Source organism: Bemisia tabaci, chromosome 2, assembly GCF_918797505.1.
Source record: "Bemisia tabaci chromosome 2, PGI_BMITA_v3".
NCBI classification, from domain to species: Eukaryota; Metazoa; Arthropoda; class Insecta; order Hemiptera; family Aleyrodidae; genus Bemisia; species Bemisia tabaci.
This window is the reverse complement of record NC_092794.1, coordinates 68627826-68653383: the sequence shown is the minus strand read 5'-3', so window position 1 is coordinate 68653383 and position 25558 is coordinate 68627826. Positions and strand designations below refer to the sequence as shown.

Genomic DNA, 25558 nt, shown 5'->3' with positions numbered 1-25558 from the left:
CTGTTCCTGTCAATTCTTAAAACTTGGCGACACTGGGCCGTGCCCTTTCAAATATAAGAGAAATAATCGACATTAATCGATTACAGGTGGAGCAAGTTGCCTCACCGAGAATCGATTATTTATAATAAAGTTAAATGGAGGAAAAACGATGTAGCTGACCTGCGAGCATCACTCATGAATAGAGGCGGATCCAGCAATTTGGCAACACCGGATTTCCTCCATTTAAACTAATGCTAAATAATCGACTCTTGTCAGAGCACCTGGCCCCTCCAAAAGAATCGATACATTTCCATAGGTTTAAAGGGAGGAAATCCGGTGTTGACAAATTGCTGGATCCGCCGATTCTCGTGAACAAGAGTAAGCTCGTGGAGTCTACGATTCGCAGAATGTTCCTCTAGGAAAAATCTCTGCATTTTCTCCGGATTATTTTCAGATTCATTATACCGAGTTTGGTAGATAGGAGAACGAATCGCTTAAGCAAGTCTAAGAGACGATATCTTTGTATAGCGAGCATATTTAGCAGCTTCCATCAGCAGATTCAGGTCGTTTCTGATGTGTGCCGAAAAAGTTGCCTCTTTTTGGAATTTTTCGATCCAATCAAGAAGAGCACCCGGTGAGTGGTTCCAGTGCTGATTTTCTCGTTGTCCTAAATTAATTTTGGTTTTGCCGTAAAAATAATTCCACTTTTCTACGACATAATGCTACCTGGAGAAATAATCGGACATTCTTATTGATACAAATCGACGGTGAGACTGCCAGACCCCGTACCTCGTTTGCGGTGTTTAAAAATCTCCCCCATTCTATTTTTTTGGAGGAGAAAAATTCAATATCATTTTTGGACATTTTCACAGAGTTTTCCTGGCACAAAGAAGAAAAAACATGGAAGTTTTCAAGCGGGGACGTTGAGTGGTTTTCAATTTGAAAAATGAAGTATGACAGGAAGTCTACAACGTCGCAAACCGATATACGTGGTCTGGTAGTTTCACCGCGTCGATATCGTATTTCTCTCGTTGCCAAAAGTGCCTTCATATATTTGAATATGCAACCCGCACATCCGTTGAGCACGAATAGTTGCATGAAGCCGTTCTGTCGTGGGTTCCCCGTGGTGAGTCTCACTCTAAGTGAATTTATTTTTGAGAAGTTTCGAGGAGCCGCGAGAATTTTTTAGAGCACTATAAATTTTCGGCAGATTTTTCATATTATCGCAGGTATTTGCGGTTTTCGCGATTGTCTGGATTCACAGAGACCTGTGTTCGTTCTCTTCGGAAAACCTTCCTACGGTATACTCACGAGCTACCGAATTACCGAATAATTAGCTACCGAAAATCTTACAGCGACTTTTCAACAAGCCTAGTTTTCACGTGTGCACATTTAATAGTTCTTGACTTTAAAAAAAGGAAAGGAGTACAAACATTATCTTGGATGATAGACGTGATTTTTTCTACCCCAAGAATACATACGCTGCATACGAGTAAACGAAACAACGGAGGCAGTTTGGCTTTCCCTCTGCACTCGGCTTGAGTGTGGTGAACTGAAATGATTTGCTCTGAGGAGCGAAGGGCGCTCACAACTAAAAAATGAGCAGCGCAGGTCCATCTTGAAAATCCCTCTTTCTCCTCTTACTCATTGCAACATGACTCTTCACAAGCGATTCAACGAAAAGTGCTCCTGAACAAATTTCCTCTCGAACAAGAGCACCTGAAGCGCCTTCATATATTTGAATATGCAGCCCGCACATCCGATGAGCACGAATAGTTGCATGAAGCCGTTTTGTCGTGGGTGCCCCGTGGTAATTCTCACTCTAACCGCCAGTTTGTGTCATGACCAGGCCCACTACATCCCATCTCGGGCCCTGGTACCAGACTTAGGGTCCGGGCCCCCCATGAATGCCACTTACTCCCCCCTCCCCTCCCCTTCCACCAGAATTTGTAATATTATGAAAATTAATGAAGTTAGAATAAAGATAAAGAAAATAAATGCTCATCACATCTTAGGAGAGAAGTTTACTCGTATTCAAACAATGATTTGCGATATGGTAGGGGACTTCTGACCCAGGTCATAGGGACAAGCCGTGAGGCACCCTTACTTCAGTTACTCGGCTGCCGATATCGCAATCATTCTAAGCTCCTTCATCTCGCTGAGTATGCAATTTGATTTGCGTTCTTCCACTTTCATCCGTTGATATGGGTGATTTCCTAAAAGTTATATGGTATAGACTTATTTAAGTGCTGTTTCAGTTCTAAAGTATTAATTTTGAGTTAGATGAAAAGAACTTCCAAATCGAAGGCCAAAGTGAAAAACCATGTATCACCATTGCGATGTTTCAAAATCCCCGCTCATACCTTTATTATTTTTTCGAACAGAAATCTGTCTACTCTGTAGAACTTGAAATAAATACGGAATATTTGCTAACAGAGCAGAAAAATCAAAGACATTTTTAAAGATTTACGTTAAGCCGTCCAATGGAAAATTAAAGGATGATAGGCAGTTTGCACGTCGCACTTTGGCTAGCGAAATTTGATCACTTTTCACATGTTCTGCCAAGGTATCGGCGCCACAACCCCCCTTTCCGCAACCTTTCCGCCCATGGGTCGGAAGAGATTTCTAGATAGCGTTATTAGCAGAAAGGAACCAAGCCGTATCAGCTATTGCCAAATTCAACTGGACGATTTAATTTTTTACAAGATAGCTATGGTGTGGATTCCTTTAAGAATTCTAAGGAATTTGCTTCGTACTGTGCAGAAAATTTACCGAAAGCTCACAAATTCGCATAACTGTTCTCATGTAAAAAATTGAATTGCCCATTTAAAGGCAATAGCTAATGTGGCTTGGTTTATTTCTGTTTAACGCGGTAAATTTTATCGCATTACACTATAAAATCGCATTTCTACTGTACTTTCTTTTTCGCTTGGCTGATACCTCTCACTTTCGGGTTAAAGCCTGATTTTCATTTAGACATTTTGCGCGTGGGCCGCGAGGAAGTTAAAACGCCTAATTTTTTGAGTTATGTTGTTGATATTTTTTTTGGAATTATTGCAAAGCTTAAAAAAGAAATAAGAGAGAATCGGCGAAGTTAACAAATTATTGTTATTATTTTCGGTTATCACAGAAAAAAGTTTCGCATGATTGTGGTGACGTGCGTATCAAATTGACAGCGCGATGATTTTTCCTGGTGGGAGGGGGGGGGGGGTGCGAGGGCACCACATTGATAAGTTTCCGATTTTGCAGTAGTCTGCTTATATTTTTAATTTTATTTTAAATTTTTTTGGGGCGTAGGAATTTTTTTTAAAAGGTATCATTATCCAACTCGATCATTTTATGACTCTGATGCCCCATCATAAGAAATTGTACCGAAGTTCAAGCGTGTGCTGAAGAGGAGTACTTAGAGAATAAAGCTCAAATTTGACAAATGAGAATTAAACTTCAAACACATGAGGAGAGGGAGGATCTATGTTTGCCATATTAGGTGAACTTTTCCTAATTTGGCTACATCCACTTCTAAATATGGAAGAGGAGGGGAAACCGTGCGCGCGGGCACTAATGTTCATCCGCCACCGAAGTATATTTAAAATCATATCCAAAATAACGAAAGTTAAACATAAAACAGGATTAAAACGAATAAAACATGTAAAGGAAAATTAATTTGAAGACTTTAAGCAGGAAATAATATGGTTTATTAGTGTAAGTTGAAGAAGTAGAAGCAGAACTACTTTTCTCCTCCGGCGCAATAATCGCGAGAAACACTCCGGCGCACAGGTCAAATTACGCTCTACCTCAGTTCGGTGTCTGATGGTGCTGCGGCATCAAGCGATGTGCGGAAAGTTGTGATAGAGGTTAAGTTCGCTCGTGGTCTTTCGTCTCCCGGTGCCGTGTTTTCGATTTTGTTTTAAGTTTGAAGGAATGTTCTGTTAAGTGCGTGCCAAACACTATGGATTCCCCATCAAGCGGGGGAAGAGATTCCCGGTTCAGCATGGGATATAACATGTCATTACTTAGCGGCGACACCGCCAACGAAATTTATACTAGTAGTGTTCATACCCGGCCGTCGACTTCGATAACCTCTGGATTACCAAGGTCTTCTCTCACGAATTGTGGTGCCGGTCTAAATCGCGGTTTAAAACGGACGAATTCGGATTTGTGCTTTGATTCAGACCCAGTGAGTAGATCTAACATACCAAATATGACGGGTGATTGTGGTTCGGACATAGTGGACGAAAGTTATTCACCTTCAACCCAGAAAGGGTCGCCACCCTCCAATGGGAAGAAAACTAAAGGTCGTGTTAAGATTAAAATGGAATACATTGAGAATAAACTAAGGAGATACACTACTTTCTCAAAGCGGAAAACCGGAATCATGAAGAAGGTAAGGATGTCAACATAACCTAACTCTTTTGTTTACATTTTGTCATGTGTTGCTGATAAGCCAGAATCCTGTGTGATACAACCTTCAACCTTCATTGCTAATCTGAATTTTTCAACCCACTTTGAACTGAGAATTTACCTGTATAACTTGGGATACTTTCTGCCAAGTTGCACCAATTATAAATCTATTAATATCTCACAATGTAGCTCTAAACACTGCGAAACTTCTGGGGTATTAAATTATTCCTTTCGCCTGCTGATATAGACCGATTCTATCTAAATCCAAAATCTATACGCCTCTTAGAGTTTTTTCCCGCCAATTAGTTACTTTAAATTCCTTTAATGTTATAGTTAAATATCCACAAAACTCTGCTCAAATTCTATCACTCGTATTATATTTAAATTCCTCGATTTAAAACAAAACAGCTCCGCACTCTGAAACTGTTATTTTTATATTTTTACTGGTCTCCTTCTTTCAATTATTTTGAAGTGACCTTGACTTATATACGATTCTGATTCCTCTCTTAAATGTCTCCAAGTCTTAGTTTGCCAGTAAACAATTAGCTTTCGTTTTCACATCGGTTCTAATTCATATGTATTTATTGCAATTTTGAGAATGCTTGAAACGTTGAACTGTGTTCTTAGGTTTTTTTTTTGGTTTGAAGATTCCTTTCTTAACATTCATTTTCAAAGGGGCAACAAACTTTTCTACCAGAAAGCTAAAGCCCAAGTAACTAAGTATGACATTTAGCCACCAAAATTGAAATAAGTGTCCCTTTACGATTGATATCTGGGTAGCTCTTCGCGATAGCTTAGCTTTAACCTAAGTATCTTCTAAATGAAACTTAATGAAAAATTTAGCCGAGAGACTTGTTAGTTTTCATTATAAAAAATCATTTGATTCCTTAGCAATACTCAGATAAGATATGACATTACATCTTTGTAGAAAAAATAAAAAAATTAAAAATACAGCGCAAAATGATGAAGCGATCATTTTTCTAATAACTGGAAAATGTGCAAGCTTCAGGATGATTGCCTGACTGTCATAATTCGGAGGTATAGGTATTTACTTGTGTAGACTCTTACAGTGAAACTATTTATCCTGAAATCTAAGAAAGTCAGAAAAATTAAAGAAATAATATACTATCAAAGAAAAAAAATTATTTATAAACTCAGAAGCAATGTAATTTTTGGTCCATAGACATAATCTAAGCCTTTCTGTCTCCTTTTCCTCGTCAAAATGTAAGAACTTGGGGAGAAAAATTAAATATTGTATTTAATAAAAACTATTGCGATCCCTACCTATTTGTATCGGTGAGAACGAAAACACACCATCTCGGTAACTCGAAAATACTCAGTTTTCATTAAAGACTGTTAATTTTCATAAAGGTCATCGAAGTTAAAGCATATGTTCCAACTTGGACCTTTAAAGTATCCTCAAGTACTTGTTTTTCGCTGCCAAAAATCTTTTTTTAGACTAACCTCTTCACCAACTAGGCAGTTTTGTGTGTGCTATGATTATTTTCGCTTTTTCGAGTTGGTGTATTTTCGTTCTCACTGACTCATTTAGCCCTTCAGTACCCTGTTGTTCTGTTGGATGCGTTTTCATAGAATTTAAAAGAGCAATTTTATCCAAAACATGAGGATATCTTGGACCATGGCAGCTAGTCATAATTTTTTTTTTTTTTTTTTTAAATAAATAATCACCCACTAGACGAAAGAATTAAATTGATAGCTGAAGTTTAAATGCCCTTATAATCGAGTTTTTCCCATGAAAATTAAAGCACCTAGGTATTTCGAAGTCGAGTTTTATCAAGGGTCAGGAGAGCAAATGTGTAAATTTTACCTCGTACATCTAACTTCTGTACCAATTTTTGTAGATATCCTTAAAATGTGAATTTGGTCGACTCTCTGGTCTTTTCTCAGAATTAGCAATCCCTCAGAAAAACATGACTACCTGCTATATATATTTTGTCATTTTCAAAGTACTCAGAAAAATTTAAATTTTGGTGATTTTGAGCAAAACTTTTTGCAAGGAAACTTCCCAATATAAGTTGATCCCAAAAATTAAGCTTTCAGCTCTGCAGTATTAGTTCCAATTTTCTATTAGCCATGATACTTATTGTATCCAGGTACGTTTTAACGTTGAAACATGTTTTTCTCGGAACACGAAAGTATAACTTATCCTCTCACATACTTACTTAAGGCTTCAGTTATTTTGTGCATTATTTAAGTATTTTACTTGCTCGCTAGTTTGATTTTTTTTTGATACAGCTGTTACCTTAAGTCCATCGCAATTTGACTTTTGCCTCAAAAAGAAAAAAAAAATAAAAATGAAAATAAATCTAAAATTCAACGAGTCGTTTACATTTTAGGGGAAAAATGAGTCATTTATCTACATTATCAATGCGCCTGAATAGTGTTTGTTTTCAACAAAAATTGATAGGCAGGTACTTACTCAAGTAAATTTAAAGCCAGATATGGCATCCAGAGCTTTAGAAATTGTGAATTACATTGAGAGCTATGTGGACGGGTTTCCCATGATGCCTCAAGTGTAACGTTACAAATAATAATTCATTATTGTGTCATATTGATTCAACAATAAGAAATATCTAATTAAATCATAATGATTTATCCTTAATCGGTGGAATTGTAACTCGATTTGTTGCCTCCTAGCAACAGAATTATCTTGTGTCATAACCGAAATATTTAAAATTTCGGTCTCTGAATTTTTTTTTACGAAAATAATTTCCGAAAAGGATCAATAATAATTTATTTACTTCCAATCGCCAAAGCACCTGCCAGTTAGATCACAATCGATAAGGAAGACTCAATTTCAATTGCTGCACTGTGAAAAACTACGCTTTTAATTTTTAAGATATTTTGTGGCAAAATTACTCCTCTACCAGTTAAAACTTTGCTGTCGAAATTTATTGTCACAAGTTTCTTGCGTCACGAAAGTCCAAAGCCCCCGGCACATAATCAGAATTTCGCATTTCCCAATCAAACATCCAACTAATCGAACGTCTCCCAGGAATAACGTAAATTATTAGTAGCCGTACTGGACGGTCTTCATCGAGGCATCAAAATAACTGTAGCTCTATTTCATTTTTTTTCTTCTTTTTTTTTTCAATTTTCTAACACTTAGGTACCTTGTCAGAATTTCCTGAAAGGATTTAAACTAATCTACTTTTAAGTGAACGATTAATATGTGATAATGACGCGAGCTGAAGAAACCTTAATTCAGTCGTGGAATGTTAGTTGGAAGACAGCAGTGATATTGGCGTACAAGTATAAGTGCGTTTTCCGATACTTAGAGTATTTTTACTGAGAAGTCCTGATGTATAAAAGATGAAAAATTTTGCAGATATTGTGTAAAAAAAAATCCCTAGAAAATAATTGAGTGCACGTTTTCCAGGCAACCCTATTCGTCGTTGACATTTTAAAATGACTTAATTTTCTGTAATAACAAACGGTCTGAAGCCTATTTGGCGTAATTCATTACTATTCAGATTTGTCTTTTAAAAATGCATATTTTATTTTTACCTATTGTATCGTATCGGGAATTCATTGTTCCACTTGCGTTTGAATTACTGGCATCTTGAATATCTCATAACATACTTAGGTCCATTTATTTTATGAAAAGAGGGGTGTTTGTATCATTAATCGATCCTTTATTGAAACCCTAAAAATTAGCAAAAGAAAAAAACCACGAAATTATATTCCAGGCGCTTAAGAGACAAAGGTACGAATGATACAAGTTTCAGCGACCAAGGTAGTACCTTTGTATTTACCTCTTGCCGAAATACAATCTGAACATTTAGAAAATTCAACATGGATGTCCATTGTCTATGGCGATTTTTGATGCTCAGTCCTCCTTGAGTGGTTTAAATTATTGGAGAAACTTCTAAGAATATTCCCATTTAATTTTACAGAGTTAGCGTTGTTGGAACTGTAAGCTTTCCAGTCTTTACCTGTTGGAAAAACGCATGCATTACGCTCACAAATCACTAAAATACCTACATTTTTCTTGAGATATTATTTTGACTTAAAGCGTCGTTTCTTGTTGATAAAATTTGGTTTTTATTTAGTTTAAGAAACGTTGTTTGGCTATCGTTTTTAAACTGAACGATAGCTAAACGACGTTTTTTTAACCGAAAAAATCTGATTTTGAGTTGAATTTGCTCGTATTTAACGTTTTTTTTTAAAAAAAAAAAAAAAAAAAAAAAAAAAAAAAAAATTGCCTACAAGAAACAACGCTTTAAATCAAAATAATATTTCAAGAAAAATGTTTTTCAGTAATAATTACCGACTGTCAGCATCATGAAAGTATCCAGGGACCGTAAACCAGTCACCTTGCGAGGTTTTAGATATAGTCTCACAGGAAGCTCAATATTGAATTTTTGCTGTTTTGAATCCATATTTTAGGGTAAAAAACTAGAATGCGTGAATGCGTGATATGTTTCTTCTGATATAACATAGTCGATAGCTGAGGCTCTTGTTGAAATCCCAGTTCATAGTGCGTGTTTCTCTCTTTCTTTTTTTAATTTCTCATCATTACCTCTCACAGAAACGGAGATGAGTAGATATACTTCATTTCTTTATCACACCGTTCTGCCGTTAGTACATATATGTTGGATTGGAATTTTTAATTTGCGTTGTTTTGGAATAATGTGTGTGCACCGCGAGTAGGATTCTCTTGATCTAAAGAGCAGTTCATTAGTTATAAATTGGTTTAAGAATTGCATGTCTCCACGTTTAAAAATTTTTTAGTTATAAATATAATCAATCGTTTAAACCTCCAACCAGAATGACTAACCGACTAATCGCCGTAAAGTCTAACTTTTGTGTGTAATTTTCTCCGTTGTGCAAAAAAATGTTTAATGGATAAAATCAATCAAGAAATGATAGCTTGCTTTTGCTACGCCACAAATAATAGTTTTACCGTTATTTAGTTCTAGGCTTCGCGAAAAATTTAATATGCGTCAACGGGCAAAGCCAAAATTATTACATTGAGCAGTCTCACAGGGTTTCAAACGAGATTTCTTTAAATCTCTTGATTCAAAGGTGTTGAAGTTTGAAATAAAGTAATATGAATTATGAGTTAATGCATCACTAAATAATGCAACAAAAAGAAATTCTCGAGAATTGTATGCTCAAGACAAGTGAAATCGCGTGCCAATCGAGCAATTATTTCTGAATAAATCCCGAGAGCGAGAAATTGGCGCGCGCCGTGCAGAATTCCTGAAATTTTGTTGCACTAGTATTGCTTTTGGCTGTGTTTATTCCCATGTCTGCTCCATACGCATCGTCAATATGCTTTGGATGTGTTACACCAATGTTGATATTCGCGTCTCTTTCGCGTGTTTTCTGCTCCAAGCTTCATCCAATTTTGCCTTTCTTTCCTCCTCCCTCCTGCTTCCTCGTCGTATTTTTCGTTATTTTTAACTTCACCGCCTTGATATCGTCCGAATGTGCTTCTCTCTTGTGCCCAAATAATCCTGTTAATTTCGTAAAATTACATTGGCTCCCCAATTTTTTTCTATTTAAGAGGTGATATTATTTTCATAAGTATTCTTCGGAACGCATCTTGCGCTTTTAACTCCAAAAAAAAAAAAAAAAAAAAAATTAGGTACCTATTTATTTTTTTATTTTTTTTACTTTATTTGTTTCATTGTCAATTTTGAGGCACATGTAAAGTGACTCTCAACCGCCCCCCCCCCCCCCCAATCTAAACGTAAACAACCGGGGTCTTTACGAGGGGAAGAACTGTTTGAGTTGAGCTTTGACTAAGAATAAGGCGCTTTAAAGCGTAATCGGATAAAATTAAGTAGAACAGTCACTTCTTCATCGCAATGTCTCAAAATCTCATCTACCTACCGATTTAATTTTTCAAAGTAAACCAATCAAAATTTCTACTCGAAAATTGGTACAATTTTTCTCGCTTAAGTACACGGAGATTATTTCCTCGAAATTTTAAAGGAAAATGCTGGTTGGTTTCTTCCCAAAAAATTGAAACAGATGATGAGATTTTGACGCACTGCCATGTTGTTGTGACCGATTTGCTTAACTTTATCTAATTGTCTCGTTATCATACTCCTCCTTGGAGTTCTCAGGAGGAAATTCTTGAAAAATCCACGGCCGGGGGGCAGATCTCTTGCTAACTGGCAGTCACATTTTCGCGGGCGCAATGTTACCTTCCATAATGAGCGTTTCATTTCGAGGCGTACTGAGGAGGAATGTTTTAATTCGCGTCGAAGCATGCGCCCGTAACTCCGCACATCAATCACAGAATCATAGTAAAATCCACGTGTTTGCTCATTAGGTAGACGTGGCTAAGCCTGAACCTCGACATGTCGGGTGGCTATGGCGCCAGACCAGACACGCTCTTAGTTGGCGAATGCCTAGGTTTAGAACGAATATGCTGCGGGCAAATCCCGAAAACTGGGCACAATCCGATCTGTCCAAAGCTTTCCCCGAGTTGTCCATGCACGAAATCTTTGGCGGATCCCAAAATGAACGTAAGACTCCGAGATTTGCCCCGGCAAATCGCGATTTGACCAAATCTTGTGGGTAAATATTGCAAAAACTAAAATTTTTTCGGATTTGCCCGGGTAGATGGCCCGAGCAAGTCCTAACACATCAAACCTCCTTAATAGCCGGTATCTCAAGGTAGTTCTTGTCAGGGTGTCTACCATTCCGGAATTTCTGGAAAGTCCGGAAATTGTACTGATTTTTTAAGGACGGTCCGGAAGTACTGAAAAAGTGCTGAAATTCCGCAAGGAGGTCCGGAATTTTTGTTATTTTTGTCGCAATTCGAGCGAGAAATTCAAATTTTTGAAATTCATCGAATTTCGTCAAATGTGGGTACTGCAAAAGTACTGAATTTTACTGTTGAGGATGGTACTGAATTTCTTCGGAATGTACTGAAAAAGCACTGTAAAAGTACTGATTTTTGGCCTGCCTGTTTTTTTAGGCAATCTTTTTTTGTCCCATTTGCCTTTGTTTCTTTTAATTTTTCAATCTGATGAAACGGTGGTTTTTGCGATCAGCCCGCGATAATCCAGGAGTCTACGTTCATTTTAGGATCGGCCCAACCAACATTTTGTGAACACTTCGCGATGTGCCCAGGTTTCAACATTTGCCTTGGACATGATTGTACAACTAAACTTGAGCTTCGAAAATTCTACATCAGAAGCTACGGATATGTGAAGGTAGCTCGTAATGTTGTCGGATTTAGGCGATCTCCCTTAGCATCACGCGTTTTTCTATTGATAACTGTTTTCGAACTCCAAGAGCGTCGCTCACGGACGTTTGATTGTCAAAATTAAAAGAAAAAGCTACAAGCCCACAATCTATGACTTATACTTTTTAACAGAACTCTCTCCAAGTTGACATTAAATTGAGTAAAGATTCATTAAGCTGTACGGGCTCGCATACTCTCGTCACGTGGACAAGAAACAGCGGTAGCGCCTCACGAGTGGACAATTTGTTCCTACCTAATGCAGAAACGACCCAAGAGTGATTTCATGATGAAGAGATCAGTTGTGTCGCCAGTTTTTTTCAACGTTTTCACAGACATAGAACACGTTAAGGGAGGAAAAGAATTATAGTTATCGTTGGAAATCGTTTTTTTATGACGTTGCATGGCTTAATTATATTGAACGAATTTCTGAGAATCTGTGTCATATTATTAAGATCCCAAAATGTTCCGTCAGTTACGGCTTTACAGCGAAATTTCTTGATCTTGACGTCTCAACCATGACAATTCTTCAAATTTAATCTTGCATTAATCTGTGGAAGGTCTCATTTATTACAAACAACTCCAATTAGTTTTTGTATAATTTTTTTCAAAAAACTAAACTGGCTGCACTACGCAAAAGGGGAAAAAACTATTCTCTTTTTTCCACTGCCTCGGGAAAAAAGTCTCTTGCATGGATCTAGAGTTCCGACTTTCAAAAAAATTGACAAGAGAAAATACTCTTGGTTCAATCGGATTATTGCTTGAATTAAAAAGAAATCCAACTGAATTAAGAGGCTTAGCCTCTGATTCAAGCAAAAATCCGATCGAATCAAGAGTGTTTATTTTCTTTTCAAGTTTTCGAGAGTCAGGACTCTGGACCCATGACTTCTCTTCCACTGTGGAAACACCCTTACGCCAGACAAGTGACGATTCAGCGTTTTTTGATTAATTTTGGATGTAAAATAGTGAAGTACCTCGCGCCAATTGTTCATAATTCGATTTTCAAAAAATCGGCGTTCCCACGTTTGCTGTAACGCAGGCATGCAGAATGTGGTCGATCGCACAATTACGTGAAACGCGGGTGGTTAGGTTGGTGTGCATCCAAGAAAGGATGTTCACCTCGGCAGGCGCAGTATAGGCAATTTGCACATCAGAACGTATATGCGTAACGGTGTAGCGCTTGAAGTATCTCAAGGATGTTGAAGGCGCTATATCGGGTGCCCGTGCACAGTAAGGAAAAGTAACCATAATCTTGTTTTAAAACAAGAAGTAAAACACCAAGTAACTTCTTCCGGACGAAGGAACGTAACTCCATTCCAAGGTTGCCAAATTGACTCAAATAATTAACGTGTTTTACAAAAATATAATGTGAAATTTTTATCCATTCTCTACTTTTTGCATGAAATCTGAGGAAAAATCAGTTATATTTTTAATTTTAAATTACAGAGATTCTCCTTTTTAATACGCAATTTGCGAGGGGGAATTCGGGAATTTCTCATTGAAATGGAGTTTCGGTCTTTCGTTAGGGAAACAACGATTCTGATTCTGCGCTAGTATAGAAAGGATAGGCGAAGAGATGTATATGAACCTTGAAAAAAAACTTCGGCCGTGGAAGCCATACCTACGGGCTGCATAGACATACCGTCTGTGTTCCGGGCTCAGAGGCCAAAAATTTCGGGCGTACACTGGAAAAAAAAAACATATTGGCTCTAGAGTCCAGACTCTTGAAAACATTGACAAGAAAAAATACTCTTGATTCAATCGGATTTTTGCTGAAATCAAGAACCAAGCCTCTTACTTTGAGCGGATTTTCTTTTGATTTAAGCTAAAATCTGATTGAATCAAGAGTATTTTTTCTCAAGAGTCTGGACTCTAGATCTAATGTGTTTCTTTTCCCTAGTGTAGCACTTGGCGCATTCGAAGCTACGGCTCCAGCACCCGGAATTTTCGGCCTCCAAGCCTGGAACAAACGGTACGTCTATAAAACCCGTAATTTTTCCCCAGTAAATCTGGCAAGACTGGAGTAAAAGTGCACACGGCGGGCGCAATGATTTCTGAGGCATCATAAGAATTATTCACCGACTTCATCCACATGCGTTTTGACCAAGCCGCAATAAAACTCGCCTCGCGCTCAGCGAATCCGCGCTCTCCCCCGCGCCGAGCCGAGCCGGCCTCCCCGAATGAGTTATTTAGATTATTCCTAAGTGCCGTACGAAATTCTATCTGTAATGTGCAGTACTGCGAGCTCCGCAGATGACCACGGTGGTCCCGGTCCCTTTCGGCTAACCCTTGCCCTCGCCCCCACCCCCACCCGCTCCCGCTCTTCATATTTATGTCCGCGCTTTATGCAAATCAGTCCCTTAATTGACCACCCCGACCGACGAGTGAAAAAACCCGAGAATCAAGAAAACTTGAAGCTCCTCGCTCTTAATGTCTTCGTCGACCATTTCGAGACGCTTACACTAAAAAAAAGTTACGGGCTATACGGACATAACGTCCGTTCCGGCTCAGAAGCCGAAACTTCCGGGTGCTGGAGCCGTACTGCCACGCTAAGGAAGAACGCCGTACGAACATTTGAGAGTTTCCAAATTTCCCATGATAAAACACGTATTTTTGACAACATTCATGCATATTTTTCCTTGAAATTTTCAGATATTTTAGATCGAATTGCGTACAAAATAGTCTTAAAATTTTGGAAAATAGCTAGTATTCACAATTTTCCCAGTAAATTCGGTTTTTCTCGGAGGAAACTTGGCAACGTCTGAAGGCTCATACGGCGTTTTTCCATAGTACGGCAGCGTAGCTTCGATTGCTTAAGGTGCCATGCCCGGAACTTTCGGCTTTTTGAGCCCGGAACGCGGACGGCAAGTACAGCTTCCAGGGCCGGAGTTTTTTTCCAGTTCACAGAAGCGAAATTTCAACACGAAAGTTTGGCCAATTCGGCAAGTAAAACACAAAATAACCCTAGCCTTCGGTTGACAATTTCTAGAGAAAATGCCAGCTAGTTTTCTTGAAGACATTTAATAAATAATCAGCGGTGAATACCTACATTTGAATCGGAGGAATGCATTTTCCCAGTCTCTCCATTCTTTTCTGCCCTGGATTCACCGCAAATTGTATCAAAATCAACGCAGTGGAACACTTAAGCAGCGCAACTTTTCGCGAAATTATGGTTGAAGAACAACTTGTTGCGCATGAAATTCGCCAAATGATGACTGATGAATGTCGAGGCGAGGACTTCGGTGGCATCAGTCTTCAGTGTTCACACCTTTTTTTTTACTCTTGACCTACCTACTAGGTTGATGATGCACCTCGGGGACGCTATTGTGGCGAACAAGTTAACTATCGATCTTCGGTCTGTTTTCAAAACGGAAAACCCAAAACGTTGTTAAAAATCCACCCAGTAGGTAGGCCAACTATCAGTTGAATTTTGGAGTTTCGGCAATAAAAGCTTCCACTATACCCAAGATACCAATGGACAGCTCTCTTTGTCTCCGGCTTTACGAGGCGAGTTTTTGCAAATTAGGTTAGGATTGCAAAACCTATTTTTCAGCTCTTTTGTCATCAGCCATCATGACGCGAATTTGCGTGCGTTGACTTCCGAAAGTAACTTTCACGTGTAGGGGAGATAACAGAGCGAGGTCTCTAAGTGAATCAGAAAGAGCTATGTGACAAATCTCTTAGCAAAGTGCTTGTGATATCCTTCTTTCGATCAGGCTTGAACAGGTTCGAATGACAGTCGACAGAATGACCAATAAACCAGGGACATGTGACCCGTCGCACGTCACAGTGGGCATCAATTGATTGCCCAAAGGTCAAGGGACCCCCGCAACTCCCAAATAAAATCGAAGAAAGAACGAGAGATGTTGCTCCGAGATGCGTATACGTATACTGATTGTGAGTGGGTAAACTCGTTAGCAACTTAGTTCCGTCGTTAGGAAAGTTTCAGATCGGGGCTCGGATGGATGGTGGATAGCATCGGTGGGCACCTGGGCTCGGCTCAACTCTTGGAGGCGCGAAGTTAGTGTTCCAATGTCACTTTCAGCGTTGCCAACTTTTTCCGAAAGTTCCTTTTCCGAAGCGCCCACACCAAGCGCACCCAGTATTAGGTAGTGCGATTTTTTTCATCTGATGCCGCACCGGAAAAAAACACATTGGATCTGAGTCCAGACTCTTAAAAACATCGACAAGAAAAAGTACTCTTGATTCAATCAGAATCTAGCTTAAGTCAAGAACCAAGCCTCTTAATTTAAGTGGATTTCGTTGATCAGTAATTGATCAGTAATAATATCCGATCGAATCAAGAGTATTTTTTCTTGTCAATGTTTTCAAGAGTCTGGACTCTAGATCCAATGTGTTTTTTTCCAGTGCGAATTTTTTCAGAAGAGTATGTTACCTCATGTTGCCCCTTTTGCATGAGGAATAAGGTCTGCGGTGATAGCGAAGACAGCAGTAAGTGTCAAAATGATCTAATTCAAGTTTCCTTCAAAATTTGTTTAATGTCTTTTAGATGCAATCACTGAAATAGGTAAAACAGCAAAATTCATCTTAATCGTATAAAAACGAGACATGTGAGAAAGCCGTAAGTGCGCACAATACGTAGTTTCAGGCAAAATAGCCGTAAGTTACATTATTCCTCCAGAGAGCCAATGCAAACAGTGCTTTCAAGTAAATTGCCGCCCTCTTCTGCCAATTTCTAAACTAAAAATGTGTTAGTTGTGTGTCCAAAAGGCGACCGCGAAAGCATGAAGAAGATAGCACTTACGTACGGCTGTCTTGCCTAGCATAAAAAGGAAAAATACCCTTTTTATGTAATTGATGTAAAAGCGGACGGTTTTGTATGATCCAAATGATCTCTAGGAGTCTTTTGGATGATTAGTGGCAATTTGACAAAGAACGGGTTCTTCTCTCAATAAAATGTTGCGAATAGAATGTATTTGGCGCGGAAGATCGCGGCGGGCAGTCTGGTTGCGTTTTAAGCATATTTCTGGTAAAGGCTACAGAATCAGGCAGGAATAAAGTTGGAGTTCGTCATCTCACAGACCCCGGGTCGTAACTCCATTCCAGGGCCGCAAAATTGTCTGAAACTTAACTGTTTCGTTCAAGAATATGACTGCGCAATTTCTGTCCAAAATTTCGCTGAATTCAGACTGTAATCCGAAGATGAACTAGTGAAATTTTCAACAGGAGATGCCCGCTGGTTTTCTCGTAAAAATTCTATTCGCGTGTGGACGTTTTGCCACGATGAAATGACGTTACGTCCTATCATCTGGAAAATGACGAATTATATCATTTTACCCCGTATTTCAAGTCCTCAAGAAAACCGTTTTTTTTTCAGGACATAAGTTATTTCAACCTTTGACCCTCGGAAGAGCAGAAAATACAAGGTAGGCATTCTAAAATTTGACGCTCGGAGGGGCAGAAAATACAAAATTTGACCCTCTAAGGGCCAGAAAATACCGAGAATTTTAAAATTTTAAAATAGAGAAAGCAGAAAATGGCCTAGGCCCTCCCTCTGACAATCCGTGGTAGTTCAACTGGTTTCTGATAAGGTATTCTAAAATTTGACACTCGGACGGGTAGAAATGACAAAATTTGATCCCCTAAGGATAGAAAATACAAGGTATTTCAAAATTTGAAGGCCCAGTGAGCAGAAAATGACCTTTGGTGGAACACGTCCTGCCTCTGACAATCTGTGGTAGTTCAACTGGTTTCTTATAAGGTATTCTAAAATTTGACACTCGAAGGGGTAGAAATTACAAAATTTGATCCCATGAGGACAGAAAATACAAGGTATTTCAAAATTTGAAGCCCCAGGGAGCATAAAATGACGTTTGGTGGAACAAATCCCCCTTCTGACAACCTGTGGTAGCTTAACTGGTTTTTTATAAGGTATTCTAAAATTTGACACTCGAAGGGGTAGAAATTACAAAATTTGATCCCATGAGGACAGAAAATACAAGGTATTTCAAAATTTGAAGCCCCAGGGAGCATAAAATGACGTTAGGTAGAACAAATCCCCCTTCTGACAACCTGTGGTAGCTTAACTGGTTTTTTATAAGGTATTCTAAAATTTGACTCTCGGAGATTAGAAATTACAAAATTTGATCCCCCACGGACAGAAAATACGAAGTATTTCAAAATTTGAAGCCCCAGGGTGTAGAAAATGGCCTTTGGTGGAAGACGTCCTCCTTCTGACAACCTGTGGTAGTTTTTTTTTTTTTTTTTTTTCTGCTGTTTAATGACTTTGTGTCTAAGCACCTGCAGCCAACCTGTGGTAGTTCAACTGGTTTCTTATAAGGTATTCTAAAATTTGACACTCGGACGGGTAAAAATTACAAAATTCGATCCTCTAAGGACAGAAAATACAAGGTATTTCAAAATTTGAAGCCTCAGGGAGCAGAAAATGGCCTTTGATGGACAACTTTCTGACAATCTGTGATAATTCAGCTGGTCTCTTTGATTTTTCTCACCAATAGGCACCTGACACTGACAGACGGGTGACGCGTGGCAACGGCGAGGACGTGACGTTGCCGTGGAAGGTATAGGCGCACTGGCTGGTAGGCGCCCACTCGCCGAGTGAAACATAACCGCCTACTCGCCCGAGTCGCCTGCCCGAGTGCCCGAGTGTGTAGGATCCGTCAAATCGTCAAGGCTGCGCTCGTTCCGACCCAACTCGGAGGAATCCTATGGAAACCTCTCAAACACCCCTCGCTAACTGCACCTTCCTCCGATTCGTAACCACGCCGGACCCCCCCAGCCTCTTTTCAGTGATTTATAATTCCGTGAATAATTTTTGTGGGCTCAAGCGGTGCGCGCCTCCGCCTTGAGCGCCCGTCTCCAAAAGTTTGTTCAGGTCCATCTCCTGGCTGCCAAATGGTGGGCAATGTCTGGAGACAATATATCGATGACCAAAGTGTGAAACCAATGGAGATGTTGCATGTGTGAGGCATTTGCGTTTTGATTGTTGATTATTAAGTAAAAGTTCGCGAGAAACACGATGGTGCCACTGGTTTTCTCTGAAATCAACTCCCAAGCTCGAAAAAAGCTCTCAAGTTGAAGCCAAAATAGAGGGGATATCCCACGCTATCCTGAGAGTCCACAACTACATCAAGACAAACTCTCCATACAAAGATAGGGAGCAAATACATTCATAGGGCTGCCACTTTATTTGAGGACTCGGAGACTGAAAACACGGCATCCCTGCTAATGTGTTTGCTCCCTATCATTTTCATGGAGAGTTCGTCTTGATGTAAAGGTGGACTCTCAGGATAGCGCGGGATATCCACTCCATTTTGGCCTCAACTTGAGAGCTTTTTTTGAGCTTGGGAGATGATTTCAGAGAAAACCAGTGGCACCATCGTGTTTCTCGCGAACTTTTACACAAGAATCAAAAGTCAAATCGCAAATTCCTCACACATGCAACATCTCCATTGCGTGGTGTCTTGAAATTTCCGTTCCCATTTTATTATGTCGAATGGAAACATGTCAGCTTTACAGCTTAAAATTCGTACAGAATGTTCTGATAATAGAGAAGAAAAATTAAGGAAGTTTTCAAGAAATTACGTTGACTAACTCGGGCGTAGTTAGACAACTTCGCAGATTGAGAGCTCAGGAGTGGATTTCAGACTTTTTTAATGTGCTTATTGGGATTTTTGTGCAAATATTCCCCGTGGAAGTTCAGTCACTTGGCTGTACCTCTTGCATGCAATAGACCTGGTATGGTTAAGTCTCCAATCGGTTCGTCTGCCGATTAATCCTCGTTTAAAACTGAATAGCTCTCCGTCTTTAGCCTACCGTCTGACGATCCTCCTTGTCTCCTCAAAAACTTGGTGCGTTTCTATTAAATTCTGTCCAAATCAACGTACTTATGTTAAAAGGCACTGTACTATCTGCAAAAGGGTTTACTTGCAACATACACTGGAAACAAAACACATTGGATCTGGAGTCCAGACTCTTAAAAACATCGACAAGAAAAAATACTCTTGATTCAATCGGATTCAAGCTTAAATCAAGAGCCAAGCCTCTTAATTTAAGCGGATTTCGTTTTGATTCAAGCAAAAATCCGATTGAATCAAGAGTATTTTTTCTTGTCAATGTTTTCAAGAGTCTGGACTTTAGATCCAATGTGTTTTTTTTCCAGTGTAGTTTCTTTCCGTATAAATACGTCCAAATGTAGTAAGGCTGATTCTGGTCGATTCCGAGCGCTTGTTGTTTCATCATCCGTTTGTATGATATCAATTTAAAAAAAAAATGAAAATCCTTGGCCGAAAATTGACAACGCTGGGCCGCGGGCGCGTGTGCGGAGCGCGTGGGATCTGAAATTAATTTGATCGAAAGTGCATTCTGGCCTCGCCGTGTGTAAATACAGCATAGAAGACGCATGGAATCGCTCCGGCAGGGAGCCTGTTGCCCAGAGTTATTTGAGTGGATGGAACAGAACGGTGAACGAAATCGCTCATGGAGGCCTCCAAGTGACGAGATTTTTACAAACGTTTGTTAGTTTCTCGTTCTTTTTTGGGGCGGCTTTCCTATTACTCTTTCTTTGCCCTCCGTCGATGTTGCGATGATGTCAAATTTCAGTCCAAGGGGCTTATTTTTTCGAAAAGAAGCCAAGCTTTCCTCGGCGAGGTGAGGAATACTTATAGATATTCCGATCAGCATATCGATGAAAAACACCTCTTTGGGCTGATTGTTGGAACTGATGGACAAAGATAGACACAGAAGACGTAAAAAGTACGGATTGATCCTATCCGTCAATTTGGGTGGTTCTTATAGACTAAGTGAGAAAATGATGGACCAACTAAAGTGTCTCTCGTGAGTTGCCGTTAGTTAGTCTATTACCTACCTCTTTTGTCTATTGCAACCACCTGCCTCCACCAATAGGATATCTCCATATCCTTTTTGTCTTTTTTGTCCATAGCTTTGTCTACCAATTTCAACAATCAGCCCATAATGTACCTTAATTTATAATAGAATGCACACAAAGCTTAAAAATATGGGAAACAAGATTAAAACAACGCAAGAACTCATGGCCTTCGTGTCGAGTACTCAGACCAATCGAGAATACGATAATTTTTTTTTGTTTTAAATGAATTGAAGCCCGTAGGTAGCTTGCTCTCTGGCCTTGTCTATCAGTTTCAATTGATTTTTATTTAAAAAAAAAAAAAAAAATCCTGTATTTCCGCTTGATAATGGTTCGAGTCATCGACTGAAACGTTTTTGGCTCTTTCCTTATTTTTTTACTCCTATTTTTGGCTTTGTTTTCGTTCCATTATACTTTTTGTCATGCTGCAGGGCTGCATGCCCTTTGTCATCATCAACCTCACTTGAGAGTTATTCCACCATTTTTAACCCTCCTCCACATGGAAAATTACCAGCACCGGCACAGTGTTCGGGTGTTGAGATGTCAAATTTTCCACATGTCTTTGTTATGACGATGGATTAATCGAAGTTTCGTGATGAAGGCGTGTATGCCACTTGGGTTCCGAGCTGACGACGAGGCTGGTTGCCACTTGGGCACTCGGCCACTGGGGGCCCAGGCCGGAGGCAAATTAGTCAGCTTGCCCGCCATCGGGGGTCCAACGACAACTGGTGTTCAGCGCCGAGTGCCCAGTGGTTGTTGGTGCTCAACGACAACTGGTGTTCCGTGCCCGGTTCAGTGGTCAAACGCACTATTCGCACTCCTGCCGGCCCGTAACGGAGGTAGGGTGTAAATCTCGGAGTCCTCTTCGCACAAGTTACGTGTTGCGATTCTCGAATGTTGCCAGTTTCCCCCTGCAATTCTCTTTTACAGGGGTCCAGACTCTTCCTGATCACGCCATCATGATCGCGCGAAAAATGGGATGGTTCACTGGAAACAAAAACTCTGTCCATGGAAGCCGTACTTACGGACTACATGGACACACCGTCCGCGTTCCGGGCTTACAGACCAGAAGTGCCGGGCGTAGCACCTGGAGCAATCGAAGCCACGGCCTCGACACCCGGAACTTTCGGTCTCTAAGTCCGGAACGGATGGTATGTTTGTATTGCCCGTAACTTTATTTTTCATGGTTCTAAAAATTAGATTCGTCAGCTCGCAATAGCGTTGAAATCGCGCGGTGCTCTGAAAATCACGGTGGAATTCGGGAAATGAGGGAGCCTTTTACCCCCTTCCAAAGGGGGCTCTCCCATTTCACGCGACCGAGCAGGTTTCATGGTCGGAAATACTTGAAATTCTTTGTTAAAGTTGGTTTCGCACATACATACATATTTGTATGAATATTAGGTTTCAAAAGTGAAACAAATATCGAACTGTGTAATTCAAGTGTGTTATTCACCGAAGTCCTCGGTACCTCGGTGATACAATTATTCGCGGTTGTTTTGATTAATTTGCATGTTCTGTTCGTCATTTTTTGGATCCCCGATAGCTCAGTGATGCCTAACACCGCTGAGTCAATCAGAAATTGATCTTATAGTGTCCCTATTCTCCCTGTATTGTGGTTTCATAGCTTCTTGGAGAGCGATTCGATAGTCGATCGATCAATTGATAATATTGAATGATTAATTATTAAGGATGATTATGATTGATATTTAGGATTTTATGATAATTTTTTAAGAACTCTACAGAATAATATCACGCTGTAGGGTTCAGATTACTCAATTGACTTCTGAGGCTATGTTTGCATATTGAAGCAATCCACATCGATGCACTGGAAAAGAAACACATTGGATCTAGAGTCCAGACTCTTGAAAACATCGACAATAGAAAATACTCTTGATTCAATCGGATTTTTGCTTAAATCAAGAACCGAGCCTCTTAATTTGAGCGGATTTCCTTTTGATTTAAGCTTAAATCCGATTAAAACAAGAATATTTTTTCTTGTCAATGTTTTCAAGAGTCTAGACTCTAGATCCAATGTGTTTTTTTTTCCCAATGTGAGGCTATGTTTACACATTGAACCAATCCACATGGATGCAGTCTCACCTGTATGATGTTCCGAATAGATCGTATTCGATACATCAAACAGGTGAGATTGTATCGATATCGATTGGTTCAAAACATAAACATACCTTCAAAAGTCAATTTAGAAATCGGAGGGAAGGGGTCTTTTGTAACAGATTTTTTATTCTTTTGAGTATCAAATGCCAATGCAAAGTGAAATTGTCAGGAAATTTCTCATTTTCAGCTTTTCCGACTGAAATCCTGAAAATTTTGTTTGAGGTCATGCTCTATTGTTTTGAACCAAACGATACATCGAACCACTATCGAAAATGATCCATACGATCCTTTTAATGGATTTAAATGGAGTAAAACAGTGTTGCCAGCGGCGAGCCGGCATCCCGCGCTCCCGGCTCGCTGCAGCCCGGGCCCTGCCCGAGCGGGAAGAAAGTAAAAGTGGGGCCAGCGAGTGTTGTGTCGATGTTTCAGCTTCTTGTTAAAGACTAATGAAAAGACCGATAAATTAGGCTCCCGCTCCGACGCCACCGGATCGTCGCAACCGACGCTCGGCTCTATACAGTTATTAATAAATATAGAATATAGCCGCGGGGAGGGGGGGGGGGGGTTGTTGGATACTGCTCCGGAGACCTGTGGGTGGGGGGTTGCGATGCGCGACTAGCTTCTATTTCTGAATGATAATTACAACGCGGAGCTTCCGAGCGGCGCATACCCCGCGGCTTCTGGCGCCACGGCGAGTGGTAACGCTGTTTTCCCTCCGTTTACGTCCATTATGAACAGTCGACGCAGTCTCCTGCTGGATGAATCGATTGTTTTACACACGTTTAAATGGACGAAACTCTTATTGCCGCAGAGACAAGAGGCACTCAACTGCACGGAGAAAAAAAACCTCGCGCGTGGGACCCGAAGTTTAGGTCATATGGATCTCTGAAGTTCTCAGATTGAGCATCTGAACACTTTAGATCTAGCTGTCGAGGTTTGGATCACACATCTGAAACTTGAGTTCTTACATCTGAAGTACTTTGGTTTTCACATCCGAAGAACTTCAGATGTAAGAACTGAAGTTTCAGATGTATGATCCAAACCTCAGCAGCTGGACCTAAAGTGTACACATGCTCAATCCGAAAACTTCAGAGATCCACTCGATCTATATCCAGGTACTTAAGCCAGACAAGATACCCTTTACTGACCTCTTGTCGACAGGATGAAACTAATACTTTTGGGTACTCAACACTTCCTTATGGACAATTATAAGGGAACAATAGCCACCAGATGGATGATGAGCTTCGGGTGACGTAATGAGCGAAAAAAGTTTGCCAAACTTCGGTATGCTTGCGAAACGAACTACCAAACACGTTGTTCAACATCCACCTAGTAGGTAGATGAGCAGTGTTGAATGTTGGAGTCTTGGACGTGAAAACTTCCACCGTTGCCAAGATACCGATGGAGGGTCTTAAGTCTCTGACTTTAGTATAAATAATCGATTCCACGTGGAACCGGATATCGATTGTTTTCTATATATTCAAACGGGCGATACCCAGTGCTACCAACCTGCGAGAATCGCCACCTGATGCAGTTTGGCGTCGTGGTGGCACCGACCGTCCAGGTCGTGGTGAGAATATTCAACGTGTGATTCAAATCGCCTTTTCGCTCGTAAAAACGAAACCATGGACTCACGGCAGGAATTTTAATACGTCAAAAATGTTCGCAAGTTTTCCATGAGCCTTGAATTTCAATCGAGCGACTGCGGACAGATTATCGCGGATACGACTACTTATAATTAAAGGCTATCCACCCGGGCATCCTAAATAAAATCGTGCAAGCCGTATCGATTGCACCCGCTAGGTTACCCGATCCCCAATAATCGGAGCTTTCATTCATATCCGCGTTTCCTAGCAGGAAGAGCGTAACTACGTTACAACGTTGCAAAATTTTAATCGTGAATTGAGTTTGACTTTGAAATATTGTGCGGTGTTTTCACGTCTTGTCCTTTGACTCTTTTGAAATGTCCGAGGAAACCTTGAAAAGTCGAAGAAACCTGACCCACCCTGAGAAGTTACGGGACAATTGAGGATTCTTGTTGCGGGACGCTAAAATCTTTTCCTCCGGCGAGAAAGTTGCACTTTCTTTAAAAGATACTTCACGCCGCAATTCCTCGTGAAAATATTTTTTACCGAGAAATCATACAAGGGGGAAAAAACCAGGGTGTCTAGAAGTCCGGAATTTCTGGAAAGTCCGGAAATTGTACTGATTTTTTAAGGGCGGTCCGGAAGTACTGAAACAGTGCTGAAATTCCGCAAGGAGGTCCGAAATTTTTGTTATTCTTGTCGCAATTCGAGCGAGAAATTCAAATGTTTGAAATTCATCGAATTTCGTCAGATGTAGGTACTGAAAAAGTACTGAATTTTACTGTTGAGGAGGTACTAAATTTCTTCGGAATGTACTGAAAAAGTACTGTAAAGGACTGATTTTTGGCCTGCCTGTTTTAGTAGACACTCTAAAAACCGTTGAAAAGTCAGGAAATTTCATGATTAAAAGCGCTGAAAAGTTAAGAAAACGCCAGGGAATTTTGAATCCAAGGAAATTGTCACTCTGTGAGTACGCAGCAAATATCGGCAAAATTGCAGAGTTACGTTCCTCTAAAAATTTGAATTTTTCCAGTTGATTTCGCAACCATGGAATGAAGCTACGCTCCTCCGCCTGGAAAATAGCAATGTACCTAAGTGCTGAAATTATGCACAGGGAAAACAAGAGTGCGAAGTAGCTGTAAAAATGTGTTTCAACATAATTCGTCGCTCGTCTAACTTAAGAACGTATCTCCATTTTCATGCGCGCCCTAGAAAGCATAAAGTTATAAGTATACCTTAGTTACGCCCTTTTAGTGCAGTGTCGAATTAAGTCTCTCCTCGCGCGCCTTTAGCGGTGTCACTTTTCGTGAAAGCTTTGCATATCTAAATGGAGTTCTTTTTCCTCTCAACCCCATCCATAGTCGTCATGTGACATACTTAATGGTA

The 25558-nt window shown here is 40.1% G+C and overlaps 1 protein-coding gene across 2 annotated transcripts in view; it reads left to right on the top strand.

The window, feature by feature from the left end:
* The first annotated feature begins 3743 nt into the window (after positions 1-3743).
* Positions 3744-25558, top strand: part of bs (serum response factor blistered) — a 392024-nt gene continuing 370209 nt past the window's right edge. Inside the window, exon 1 of one of the 2 annotated variants that reach the window (XM_072296141.1) lies at positions 3744-4363. In XM_072296141.1, the coding sequence (XP_072152242.1) occupies positions 3929-4363 (435 nt within the window). In that variant the 5' untranslated portion in view covers positions 3744-3928. The remainder of the gene's footprint in view (positions 4364-25558) is intronic. The other variant, XM_019058362.2, reaches the window with a different exon arrangement.